This window comes from Tauraco erythrolophus, chromosome 7, assembly GCF_009769465.1.
Source record: "Tauraco erythrolophus isolate bTauEry1 chromosome 7, bTauEry1.pri, whole genome shotgun sequence".
In the NCBI taxonomy this organism is placed as follows: Eukaryota; Metazoa; Chordata; class Aves; order Musophagiformes; family Musophagidae; genus Tauraco; species Tauraco erythrolophus.
In genome coordinates, this window is record NC_141471.1 from 62,796,764 (window position 1) to 62,810,429 (window position 13,666).

General features: G+C 44.6%; 1 protein-coding gene across 5 annotated transcripts in view; it reads right to left on the reverse strand.

The window, feature by feature from the left end:
* Positions 1 to 13,666, reverse strand: part of TNS3 (tensin 3) — a 251,267-nt gene that overhangs the window by 68,839 nt on the left and 168,762 nt on the right. For all 5 annotated transcript variants that reach the window (XM_086614502.1, XM_086614501.1, XM_086614505.1 and 2 more), the window contains one exon: positions 2,243 to 3,502. In XM_086614502.1, coding sequence (XP_086470628.1) covers positions 2,243 to 3,502 — 1,260 coding nt within the window. The remainder of the gene's footprint in view (positions 1 to 2,242; positions 3,503 to 13,666) is intronic.

Genomic DNA, 13,666 nt, shown 5'->3' on the forward strand with positions numbered 1-13,666 from the left:
GACCCTCTTAACTCCTTCTCTAGCTTTACTGTATACAAAAGAGTTCTCTCCTGGTGGAAAAATCTCATTTTCAACTTGTCCATCAGCTCCTCATTTGGAAAGATTCAACGGAACTACAAACTAATGAATTTAATCCTGTAAGAGCCATAAAACACATATGGTGTGTTAAAACCAGGCGAACGATGAAGCAGCTCACATACATCCATCATGGATTTCTGGACTCACTGCAGATCGAATCATGAACAGCTGCTTGGGAGGGTACTGGGAACAAAGGCGGACTGCAAAAACAACACCTCTCTCCCGCTCCTTCTCCCCAGCGCTGCCTCCTCCCCAGTGGCACAGAGGGATGGGGAATGGGTGTTGCAGGTCAGTTCATCACAAGCTGTTTCTGCTGCTCCTTCTTTAAGAGGGAGGGCTCCTCACACTCTTTTCCTACTCCAATCTGGAGCCTCTCCTCATGGAAGTCAGTCCTCCATGAACTTCTCCAACGAGAGTCCTTCCCACAGGATGCAATCCTTACCCATCGGATTGCTCCAGTGCGGGCTTTCCCCATGGAACCGCAGCTTCTTAGGATGCAGCCACCCGCTCCGGCGTGGAGTCCCTTCTCATGGACTGCAGATGCATCTCTGCTCCACCATCAATCTCCAACAGCATGGAGTCCTCCATGAACTCCTTCAGGCACAGGCGTCTCTGCTCCAGCGTGAGGTTCTACATGGGCTGCAGGTGGGTCTCTGTTCCACCATTAATGTCCACGGGCTGCAGGGGAATCCCAGCTCCGGCACCTCCTCTCGCTCCACCTTCACTGACCTGGTGTCTGCGTAGCTGCTTCTCTCAGGTCTCAGCCCTCTCTCTGCCGCAGTCGCGCTGGGCCTGACAAACCTCGGCTGCCACGGCCATCTCCAGTTGAATGGCAGCAGCCACTGGAGGTCCAGCTCAGTTCAGGCTCATTCATCCCCTTCTTGAACAGGGCATTGGCAGAGGCACTGATGGCTCAGCACTGGCCAGAGGGGAGGTCTGACCTGCCCAGAGCCCGGTTTGCCCAGCTGTGGAGCTCGGGAAGCTTCTCACATCTCCTTACAGGGGCTATCTCTGCAGCCCCTCCCCTGCTACCAAAACCCTACCACATCAACTCAGCACATCCTCCTGAACACATCCCTGTGACTTCACCTTCTCTACAGGCATCCCCATCCCTGAGCACACAGGCCTGCACGTGAACGCAAACCACATGCTAGTTGGGCACAGTCACCATCGAACGGTTTGGCACAGCCAACCAGACTTGAGCTGGTGCAGCTCACTTGTGCCCGGCGTGGCCATGGACTTGTGTTCTGGCATGCTGGTGGCTACTGAATCAAATCCTGGAGACACAAGCACGTCTTTCATTGCACCAAGACTGGAGGTGGGTAGAGGGAGAAGAGGAAGGGGGAAGGGAAGGAAAGGAGGGAAGGAAGGGAAGGGGATATGTTCTGGCAGAGGAACTGGATCACATGGAACTCTCAAACATGACAGCAAGACCATTAAGAGCATTTTTTAGTCACAAATTTTAGCTACAGCATTAATGAAAGGTTTCAGAGGACTTCAGCAGAGACAGACTACCCATCCCTTTGCAGAGCTCCCAGTTCTAGTAGCATTACTTTGGCAATATTTACACATTTAATTCCACCAGCTGATTTCTGCATTCCCATCAGAGCCAGAGATAACAAGCAAGTACTGTGACTTCTGAATTTTTAAGCAGAAGAAGTTTCAGAAAAAGGATGTTTTAAAATACTTTACTGGCAAAGATGACACTGTTTATGCAAATACTGCGTAGAAATTTAATGCCAGCAGCATTACACTAAATTTGAAGAGAAAATTGCCAGAGCTTTTTCTTCTACTTTAAGTGTAATAATAAAAAGCATATAAACATAAATCATAAACCATTTCACTACACATGCCTTCTAAAAATATCTCAAAGTAAGAATTATAGGAATTCTGCTCTCTTATTGCTTAAACTTACAGCAGCAAAAAATCCCAACTGGTAAGAATTTGCTGAACGGTACTTTTTTCAAGCAAAAAACAAGTATCTGCAAAACTCACTATATCAGTTTGATTCCATAATTTCTTGAATGGTTACGTATCAGAAACAATCCCTTGATAATCATCCTGAAAGCTGTTAAGTCATGACCTGAGGTCCTGCTGTTCCCGTACCGAGAAGGCGTGAGCGCAAGGAAAAGCGTTACGTTCAGAAAGCATCACAACAGCTTACCATGCTGGGAGGGATTCCTGCTTGTGACCTCCAACTTGTCATGGAAGCCGAGACTCCGGCCGAGCCCTTCTACGTCTGCATCAAGGCTGCTGAAGCCATTGACTTGATTTCTGTCCCTGGTGACAGTGTTAATGCGGGTCGGGGCAGGTTCATACGTAGGGTCTAACTCCAAGATCAGCCTGTTCAGTTGTTCAATAGACTCATCAATATCCAAAGTTGGAGATGCTGGCAAGTCCCCTGCGTTCCGTCCTAGATCCAGGCCATTTGTGTCCCTCTGAGGCACTGGCCTTGACTTAAAACTCTCGGCACTGGCATGTTCTGCAGCTTCAGCAGCACCAGGCATGCTGCCTAGCCCCCTCTGCACAGCATCTCTGCTGCTGGAGCCACGTGTCGGGGTGTCCGGGACTCGGGACTGGCTCTGGACACTGCCGGAATTCTCCATAGTGTTATGAATGCCAACCCTCATTTCATTCTCCGGGGCAAAACCATACTGGTGAGCAGTGACCATCTGCTGCTGGCGTACCCAGGTCTGAGTAGAGTAGTTACTTGGGCCGTAGGCTTGGGGCTGGGGTGAGACAGAAGGATTCCGTTGTAGTTGCTGAGTTGACTTCGGCTCTGTGCTTCCAAATGATCTCTCATAGAGGGGATCCACACCAATTCCCAGGTCTGGGGCAAAAGCATTGTGATGCTCTTCTCCAGTGTTACTTCCAAAGCCATCTGAAAGAAGCGAGTTCTGACTGCTCTTGTGGCAGCTGAAATTCCCCAGGTGGGTGGAGTGCTGCCCTTCTGAGGAAGACAAAGTCCCAATGCTGTCCACACTGTGAAGGTCATGATTAGGCATTTCATCATCCAGAATATCGGTCTCCCTGTCCTTCAGTTTGGTGTCCCCATTCACGTGAACCTGAGCTGGCACTATGTGGCGCGTTCCACTGTACTTGCTTCGAGCATCAGTCATATCCTTGGTGGTGCTGACAGAATCCTCCAGACCAAAGCCACTAAGTAGCTGGTCCAGTTCTGCCTTCTCTTGTGGGCTCAGACCCCGTTTGACTCCTGGCACGAGGCGCTCCTCAGTCTTGTCTGTCCTGACGGAAGCTGTGGAGTGTCCCGAATCACTGCTGACAGAGAGAGTATGGTCACTGTGATCAGGGCTGCCCGTCACGGGAGCGCCCTGAGCCACACCGGGGATGCTGCTGTCTGAGGAGCTCTTCTTCCTCACTTTCGCGTACAGACTGCCATCAATGGGACCTTGGGTGTGCAGCACTGCAGAGAGAGAAGTAACAAGGAGAGGGAGAGAGAAGGACACAGCATTACACAAAGAAATGTGACAGGCAGCTCCCAGACATTCCGTTCAGAGCAAGAATGGTAGGGATCTACCAGCAATCATAGAATGGTTTGAGTTGGAAGGGACCTCAAAGATCATCTCGTTCCAACCCCCTGCCATGGGCAGGGACACCCTCCACTACACCAGGTTGCCCAAAGCCTTATCCAACCTGGCCTTGAACACTTCCAGGGATGGGGCAGCAACAACTTCTCTGGGCAACTTGTGCCAGTGCCTCCTCACACTCAGAGTGAAAAATTTCTTTCTTATATCCAATCTAAATCTCCCCTCTTTCAGTTTAAATCCATTGCCCCTTGTCCTGTCACTACACACCCTTGTACGTGTATCATGCCATTACCAGCTCACTCATTTCTACTTGTTGGTCTAACTACACTGCGAAAAATCATCTACTCCTTTTCTTGGCAGTGCAAGGGAAAAAAAAAAAACCACAAACCAGGCTTTCAGAGCTGGACCTTGGATGTATGTACAGCCTCTTCACAAAGGCATGCATGAGGTAATGTTAGACTACGAAATCTCCACGTGTGGAGAATGTGCTACGCATTTCACCTTTCAATTTTAATAAGCAAGGCCATAATCTCTTAAAAATCATAATGTAACTCCTTCCTCACTAATGATGGGAGGAACCTAGCTCTAGTTCTGATCTCTGAGGTACCCGGTCAACTACAGTTCGTGAGTAACCATTGATAACAAACACGGGCTAGAACTTTCCTCTCTGTTCGGAACGTCTTTGGAAAACACAACCATTTTGCAGGAAAACGCATCTACTGATTTTACTAAGGCTGGGTGTTGAGAACAGACAAATTCTTGCTTCCAGTTGCGCGAGCACAACTTGGCACGCTTCACTGGCATCGGTCAAGCACAGAAGAACTGTGTGAGCCAAGTTTGACCTTCTTACAGGGCTAATGACCGCAAGTGGAGGGCTTCCCTGGAGTGATTATATTGCTTTTGATCCCAGAACTGTGACTGGAACCTGTGAACCCCTGCTGCTTCTTGCTATCTCAAGGCACACATCCTCTATTTTTTCATCTGATATACTGATTTTCTTTCATGCTGCAGCCACCAGCCCATCTTAATTATTTCTTTTTAGTAATCCACAAAAAAATGAATGCAAAACACACAGCAGAAAGTCCAGAGAATCACCAGTCAGAGACTAAAATCTCAGTCTTAGAATTGTCTCCTATGCGCACACCTCTACATGTTTCATCACACATGTAAGATTTTAGATATTATGCTTTACTGCTAACAGAAATCGCATAAAACATATACTCAACAATAAAAATGCAAAATACATACAAAATGGGCAATTAAAGTTGTTAAAAAGAAAAAATCACCTCTTTTTGCTTCCCAAAAAAAACCCCACAAACTTGAGCAGATTTTCATATACAATCAGGAAGTAAAAAAAACCCATCTGAGTCAAAAACACTCTGTGAGAATAATCTCTTCCATGTTATTTCAGTGCTACCAACACTGGATAAAACCACAGAACACTGAATATAGCAATTTCCCTCTGGAACGTTTTAAAAGCTCCAGAGTGTATTTGAATCCAGCTCGTTTGATCCAAACCACTTTTTCCTACCTCTGCTTGACATTTTTCCTACCTCTCCTTGACATTATAGACCAAGGAGAAGAATCTGAGCTGCAGGAGGCACATTCTTATGATCCTTTATTGGACCTGTTTGTCCCAGGCAGAGTGTGGCTACTGGGCTCTTAGTGCTGAAAACGAGCACAATTAATTCCGTTTCTTATGAAAAGCTTTAGGAGTAAATATTTCTACTCTCCACCAAGCCAAGAAAGTAAAGTAAGTGGTTCTACTTTCAAAGGATCTAAATGCTCATTTACCAAAACATTTCTATCAAGCAAAGGTTTCCAAATAATTTTTCCTACCCATAGTTTGAGAATTGTTTCATCGTAAGAAAATTAGACCGTTACAATTGAGGAACAGGCAGATTTTTGCCCAAGGTAACCAACATGGAGAGCCCAATGCATTTCAACATTGACTCTGCCACGCGTTTTCAAAACACACCTAAAATGGCATCGTGATGATGAAGCTCCTGAACCAGGAAGCTTTCCTAGGCAGTACCAGTTCAGAAAAAGCATTATTCAGAAATTGCACCCACGATAGCAATGAATTCATCGGTTTATAATGGCAAGAAAAGTGGTCTGGTTGGAAAAAGCCTTCATTACGGGACACACTGCCAAGTTTCCACCAGTTAAAATACTGACACACTGGAGGTTATATGATCAGTTTACTAGATTTTAGCTAATAATTAAAGGACAACTTTTTACTTTTTAAGGACTAGGTATTATTACTATCCTGATTTTGATTTTTTTTTTTTTTTAAATCAGCACATATAAAAGACCAAAATACTCCTTTTCAGAACAAGTCATCAGCCTAGGTATAAAAGAAAGGAATTCCCCTTGCTGTAGAATTTCTCTACGGGCAAACCGTTAGAAGCTTGCTGGAGTTCATGATGTGTAAAGCCCAGGACGAAAAGAGCTGCTACGCACGAGGTTCCACGTCTGTGCACAGATATTTAAAAACAGTTTTTATGAAAAAATACTGTATCTAAGGAAAATACAGCCAACTGACAGTTTCTCAACGTTTTTCACGCTGTGATTTCTCATAGGCTCTCACTACTGCTAGGACACTCGGCACGTCATGTGGAATTACTTCATGCAGCTACCACGATAAACTGCAGAAATAAAAAAGGAAAACCGACACTGAGAGTAACTATCACGTGACTATTGTATATTTTTTTTTAATTTTCTGTGTGCTTAGTTTTGAGTTTAAAAACGAGAAGACAACACAAAACTGCTTTGTTCAGAGTAGCTGAATATCGTAACGCAACACGGACTCACAGAGGCTACAGGTCTGAACTGGAACGCAGTTAAGTAAACACGGGATTAGTACACTCGAACCATTAAGAAGTCCTCCTGTCTGTTTTCTGTTACCCAGAACTAGGCACAGCGCTGTAAATCCTTCAGACGAGCTCGTCAGCCATAGACACCTCCCACCAGATGAACCATTCTGCCATGCGGATTTCGTTCACCGTACGGAAACGTTAAACACAAAATCCGTCAAATCCTGCAGCCCAGCCACGGAAGCAATGGAAAACCTTTGTGCGTTGCCCCCGTTAGTCCTCCCTGTGCCATCGCACGGTGCCACCCGAGCTCAGCAACAGGAGTACAGCCAAGAAGACAGAGAGAACTGCTGACCTGCGGGTCCTACACGTCCACCCTCTCGAAGGTTTGGAGACAACCCTGCCCAGCACTGCTTCTACTAATACCAAACCATCAAATTTAGTCTGCACGTTGCCTGGAGCGCTGAGCAACCACAAACCAGCGGAGGGTCTCCCAGTTGTGAACTGCACAGCTCCCATTCAGAAGAAGAGATGTGAGTTCAGCTTACCACAGCATCTCCACTTAAAATTATGCCATTTCATTTGGAAAAAAAAAAAAACACAACCAGAAAATTAAACACAAATAACAAACCTAAGTCACATAAGTGCATTATAAATCTCACGAATCGTTCATCTCTCCTATTTGTTTCCATTTGAAACAAAGAGCTTTTTCAGATGATGTCTGTTTTGTTTGGGTTTTTTTTAAACATCTGTACGGTATCTCTACACACAAATTGTCAAACGTGCAAAAATAAATCCTCAATGTATTTTTAATAGTGTTAAGAATTAGCACCATTTGATATACATATGAAAAGAAGCTTTCAGCAAAGGATGGGGTCGTGGTTGCTCATAATCTTTGCTGTTTACCTGTTAAGGACACAAACCAGAGCGCTCAGGTGCTTTTTTCCATCAGACTTTGGATTGGATGCAACAATTCAGGACTCAGGAGTTTGTTGGTGTTCTGTTTTGTTTTGTTTTCAAATGCTGTACAATTTACATTTCTTAGATTGTTCCTTTTCACATTGCATTTAATTGTCAGTACAAAGCCTGCACTTAAGCTGCTTCAGGATTCTGAGATGTCTTTTAAGTAAATTTAAAAGTACCTTTTTCTGATAAATGCAGAAGTTAAATGGCTGCGTTTGAACTCTCAAATGATCCCATTGCTGGCTAAGACATTTAATTAAATGCTGCTCAGATCCCAGTTTTCATCTGAGCTATGGTTCATAGTGAACACTAAGAATAGACTGTAAAAAATTTCGTTTTTCTCTGAATAGTTAGCGTTAACTGGTAGATGTCAAGGAAGGGTGTAGGAATGTTTTAGACAAGTAAGTGAGATGAAAGGAAGAAAAAAATTTGCTAGAGCAATTTCTCCCTCACCTAACCTGTCACCTAGATGAATTAAAATGTCTTTTTTGCAAACAGAGCTTTTCAAAAATACTTTAAAAAGTGTAGATCTCTACGACACTGAAGAATGACACCTGTACTCATTAGGAGCCTGACTGATAGAGAGATACTACTCAGAGCAAGACCCTTTCTGGGACTTGTCATAGGATTTGGCTCAGGATGGCCCAATACAACATTTGGTTAGAAGAGAGGCAGCAAACTTAAGAGACAGAAAGGTTTCTGCCCAGGAGAGGAAATCTTGCACACTAGAGCCTGTATGTGTTCACGAGACTGTATATGGAAACATCTCATTTTTCTGAAGAAACTCAGTAAATCTGATCTGAAGCTTCAGCAGTAGTCATCGTGTTTTTGCTACAGCACGGTCCCTGTTCAAAACCAAACCTCTGCCATCTGAGACTCTCCAAAGACGACTAGGATCACTTTGCAAAAGCCACTGACATCTGTGAGCCGCGTGGGCGTCCCAATTAATAGGTGTGCCAATGAATCACACAGCCCTGCCAGGGCCGACCACCGCGGCAGAAGGGATGATGCCTGCACGTCAGCGTCTCTCCGAAACACTGTGGCACCGCAGAACTGGCAACGAGGTTTCATGGCATTCAGTGCCTCATCCTGTCACCGCGAGATCGCCGGTTTGCGGAACACCGTGGGTTAAAAAGCCTGAACAGCCGTGGACATGGCTGCTGTCTTATTGAGTATCAGCCCACCTGTGTTCAAAACCAAGGGCACAAGCCTGGGTATACCTACTAGGCACTTACTACGAGCTTTGCAATGAAGGAAACTAACAGTGTGAAACATGTTACACACCCTGCGCTATTGTCCGAGAAATGTAGATTATCTACATTGGAGGAAAACGTATATACATGAGAGGAAAGCCAAGAATTCAACTCGACTAAACGAGCAAATGCTTCACCAGGATTCCCAGTCCTGCACCAACCACTTAAAGTGAGCACCCAGCTATATAAAACCAGGCATTTAAGCAGCACAAGGAAAACGTAATCGGCAAAGCGTGGGATCTATATGTCCTACTCAAGGATCCATAGCTGAAAGTCTGCTCCACAGCCAAGCTTCAGAAATTTCTGAAAGCAGTGGCGCCCCAAACAGAGGGGTGTCTGGTCACGAGCAGGACGGTGACCTTCACAGACACTGCCTTTTGATATCTGTGCTGGAACTCGATGAGTCACATTATCTTATCCATCTACGAACGAAGCACAAACCGGAATTGTTTGGGACCTGCTGACTTCTAGCCGTGAACTTCAAGAAGAATACAATATTGTCAGACTTCACAAGGCAACACCTGCGATTGTGGGACACAACAATTTACTTGCAACTAGATCATTTCACCCTAGTGGCAGCTACCTTTTCAGAAATCTCAAATAGTCACCAGAAAATTATCATTCTGCATTATAAACAGATGAGAAAAAACGAGACAGCTAAACAAAAATTCAGATGCTCCTGAGCAGTCAGGATATTTAAACTTGCAGCTCCTGATCAGGAAAACATAATGGATATTGTTCATAACAAATTTAAATTATTTTCAAATTTGCACAGTTGTAGGAAAGCATTCTTAAATTCTTTTTGTTGTTTTTGTTTATTTGTTTTTGTTCTTATTTATGACAAGCATTTACATGTAATTGCCTAGTAATGATTAAAAAAAAAAATCTGGTGCATGATGCTGAACAGCATTAGGAATTTAGTTTTACCTCAGACTTGTGTAAGATTTGTAACTGCAACTCCGGTGGAAAGAATACAACTTAGTTGAGGTAAAAAAAAAAAAAAATCAACTCTATCTCAAATTTTTTCCCTTCTAACTAGGTTTAAAAGGAATATGAAATCATTACTTTATTTTAAAATATAGCATTTCTGTCAGGGGGGAATTAAATACATGGTATCACTCTGTTGGCATAGTCAGCATTTACAGAGCATATGTATGCATCAGGGGTTTTACCCAAATGGGCAGCCTGAGATATGTTTCTGAATCTGAGTAACCCAGAGAATACTTAGATATTTATTCTAAACGGAAACAACCACCACAAATCTATCTCCAAAGGTTCAAGGACATCATAGTAGAGAACATGTAAACAGACAAAAGAAGTACAAGATTTAGACGGGTTTTTTTTAATGTGTGTACATAAATATAAAAATATATATATACTGTTTTATATATTTAAGTGTTCTATATAAAGTATATGTATAAAAAACCCTATGTATATATAAAAACTATGTACATCTAAAAACTATGATTTTTTTTTTTTTTCATAAAACCACTTCTGTTCATAAAACCAGGACAAACAGAACTATTCAAATACTACAAACCTTCAAAATACAAGGTTTTGAGGTGGTTGATCTCATATTACATACCACACTCATCTCATATCCTACCTTTTTATAAATCATAATTTTGGAATACCTCTGCACCAAGACTTTTGGACTTCTCTTGACGCCGGCCTTCACCCCCATTTCCCCCCAAAAGTGATGCTCAACTCAACAGCCAAAGCGACACTGTGCAGATGGGCAGGCAACGTTTCTGACCGAAGAAAATGACAAAAATGTACCAGCAGCGCGAAATCTGTGCACGTTGCTGAGTTCAGGTTCTGCAGAGGCCTTACGCCCAGTTCATCTCGGTGCACAACTCAATCAGGAGCTGAAATACCAACACGTACCAAATCCAGTGGCTCCCATCCAAGCCTGCGTTTCCTGGCACTTCCCTCCTCGAAACCCGAAGATCCAAAGGCAGGTTTGGAGTTAAAAAAGAGGTTTCAGCCTTTCGGTGTGTCCCCCACAGCCACCCCCTGTCCACACACTACTTGGGAAAACACACACAAAAAAAGTTGGGCGAACATACACCCCAAACTCTGCAGGAGCCCTTCTGATCCAGTCCTCCTGAGCCACAAGGAGGTCGCAAAAACACACCAACCTTTGCACACTGCATCCTTGTTCATGTTGCAGCAGGAAACGTTACAGGAGACCGAGATTATTTTTTTTTCAACCTCATAAATAAATATTTTTCCCTTCGGGCAAATCTGGACAAGTCCAGAGCTGCATTCCTTCAAATCTCCCTATGGCTGCTTGTCTTTTCCTTTCTCCCGCCCTAGCAAACACAGGACCTCATTCCTTGCAAACTCTTCCCATATAATTCCTATAAAATCCATGCAGAAATACACGTGGTTTGCATTTCCAGCTCTTGAACCACAACAAAGCTTCTTACCTCTTTACCGAGCATTGATCAGCAACTTCCTGCAGAGGTCAATCATCAGCTCATTTAAATCAACTCGTACTCTCCAGGCAAACCCTGCACGGAGCAAAGCCGGAGTCAGGGCGAAGAGCCCCGCTCCAAAAGGCCAGGACTGTCTCCACTCTGCTGCCTGAGCCGCGGCGGCCGTTCCGCTCCTGCAGGTACATGGTCCTGCTGCAGAGGCAGAGGCTGTATCAGCCAGAAACAGGGAATGGAAATGTAAACAGGAGGGAGGAGCCGGAGGGGACCATGGGGTTCAATGAAACCTGAACTCCTGGAGCCAAGGAGGAGTGGAGACGCGTTGGCTGAACAGGTAATTCCGCCTACGAGCTGTTTTCTGACAGCGGGTCTGTTCTCAGTCTGTTTCAACACCCAGACGGAGCTGAGCGAGCTTCAGCTCCCGCATCGTTCCGCCACACTTATTGCTTTTGACATCTTTTCCCTAAAACACACAGCCTTTAGAAAATGTTGTTCTTCCACACTGAACAATCAGGTTGGAAACTCTCATCCCCATCTTCCAGGATTTGTCTGTCACTGGAGTTCTCAGGCAAGAACACTTTCAGACAGCCCTGCAGCGAGAACGCTTGGTTTGACGCAGCAGCTGCTGCTCGCAGGCTCCCAAACCCCAGCAGGCTTTGACTCCTTCCCTGCCTCTGGAATGAATCAGCTCCAACTACAAGGAAGGAGCCTGTTTGTTCCTCCTTCAGTAACAGCTGTATCTCACCACACAGCAGCCCACAAACTTTGGCTCTGAACATTATTACAAACGTAGGCATGCACCACCACCAGCCAGCTGTGCCCCTGGACAACACTCATTTCCTACTTCAGGATAAAAGCGGCTCTTGCATCCACAAAATACATCTACCTGCTCGTTGCTTATGAAGGAGTTAGAAGTTAAGTTCAAACCTACTTCAGAAAGCAGACACTTTTCTGTTCCAGTGTCCCTGTTCTTGCAAGAAGAAATGAAATGTGAAACCATACCCAGTCTGGGCTCTGATGAAAGACACAAAGCACACAACACAAGCCGTGCCAGGAGAACTGGCTCTCTCCTCTGGGACCATGAAGAATTGCTGGAAGTTTCCACCTTACAAGCAGCTGTCTCAAAGATATATATAAAAAAAATCCACAAAAAGGTATATTCAGAACTCTCGATGCAAACTGATGAGTCTCATCTAAGCTGCAAATTTAGTTTTGTCTCGGACCGTCTGCTCTCGGGCTACCTGAACACAGGCTGAGGCTCAGCACTGACACCTGCACTAGCTAGATGGCCAGAAGAAACCTGGACAAGGTAACAGCTGGTCTGCATAAATTAACTTATCCCATGGATATTTCACCTGCGACAGATTCATTCAGATAGATCATGATGCTACTGAGATTTAATTGTTCTAGATGGCCTTACTGGTGCTCCACACGATCACGGCAAAAACACTTGGGGAACTCAAGCGAGCCCTGCATAACTACAGGTTAAACCTACTCATGGGTGTGTTTAGAAAGATGTTCTCAAACCACATCACTCAACCACGTTCACTGATGCTTCCTACACTATCAGCTCCAGGCTTTCTAGGACACATCACCCTTTGCAGTACTGGGTACTTCTGGTTGTGCACATGTTCCCACATCTGAGGACCATAGGATGACTAGGTGGGCCAGTCTGGTCCCGTTCAGGTACGGAACATTTAAATTCTTTAAGCTAGGTTGCAATATATACCTCTTCAAAGCTTTTATGCTGACCGATGTGAGTACAGATGATACCTGGTCTGGCAAAGAGTGGCAGAAAAGGATCATGCAAAGAACTGATGAGAAAAGTTTTGGGAAGATGGTATCACAGAATCATAGAATGGTTTGTGTTGGAAGTGACCTTAGAGATCATCTCGTTACAAACCCCTGCCATGGGCAGGGACTCCCTCCACTACACCAGGTTGCCCAAAGCCTCATCCAGCCTGGCCTTGAACACTTCCAGGGATGGGGTAGCCACAGCTTCTCTGGGCAACCTGTTAGAGTGCCTCATCACTCTCATAGTGAAGAATCTCTTCATCTCTTCCCTCCAGCATGTTGACCACACCACACAGCTTGGTGTCGCCAGCAGACTTGCTTCAATCCCACTGTCCATGTCACTGACAAAGATGTTCAGCATCGCCTGAGGAACGCCACTCGGACATCGAGCCATTGACCACAACTCTTTGAATGTGACCATCCAGTCAATTGTGAAGCAGTATCATCTTACACCTTTGCATTGCCCAATTTATAGACCTAAAACTGCATTGAGTGCAACTCTCAAACTGTGATATAAAAAGCAGGTCCTCATTTGGTAAGTTGGCACAAGGCTGCAAGATCAATTCCTGGTTCATAAACATATGACAATCCTTCAACACATTTTTAGAGAATTATATTTTGAGGATAATAGAACGGACAGGAAAGAAAATTATAATTTGAAGATAACGGAAAAGATTGGAAAGAAAGAAAAAAGGTATAAAGTCGTCTTCTATCACTGTTTTTCCTTCCCCTGCCTATCCAAGACATCCAGGCAAATATATGCATTCCATTTTAAC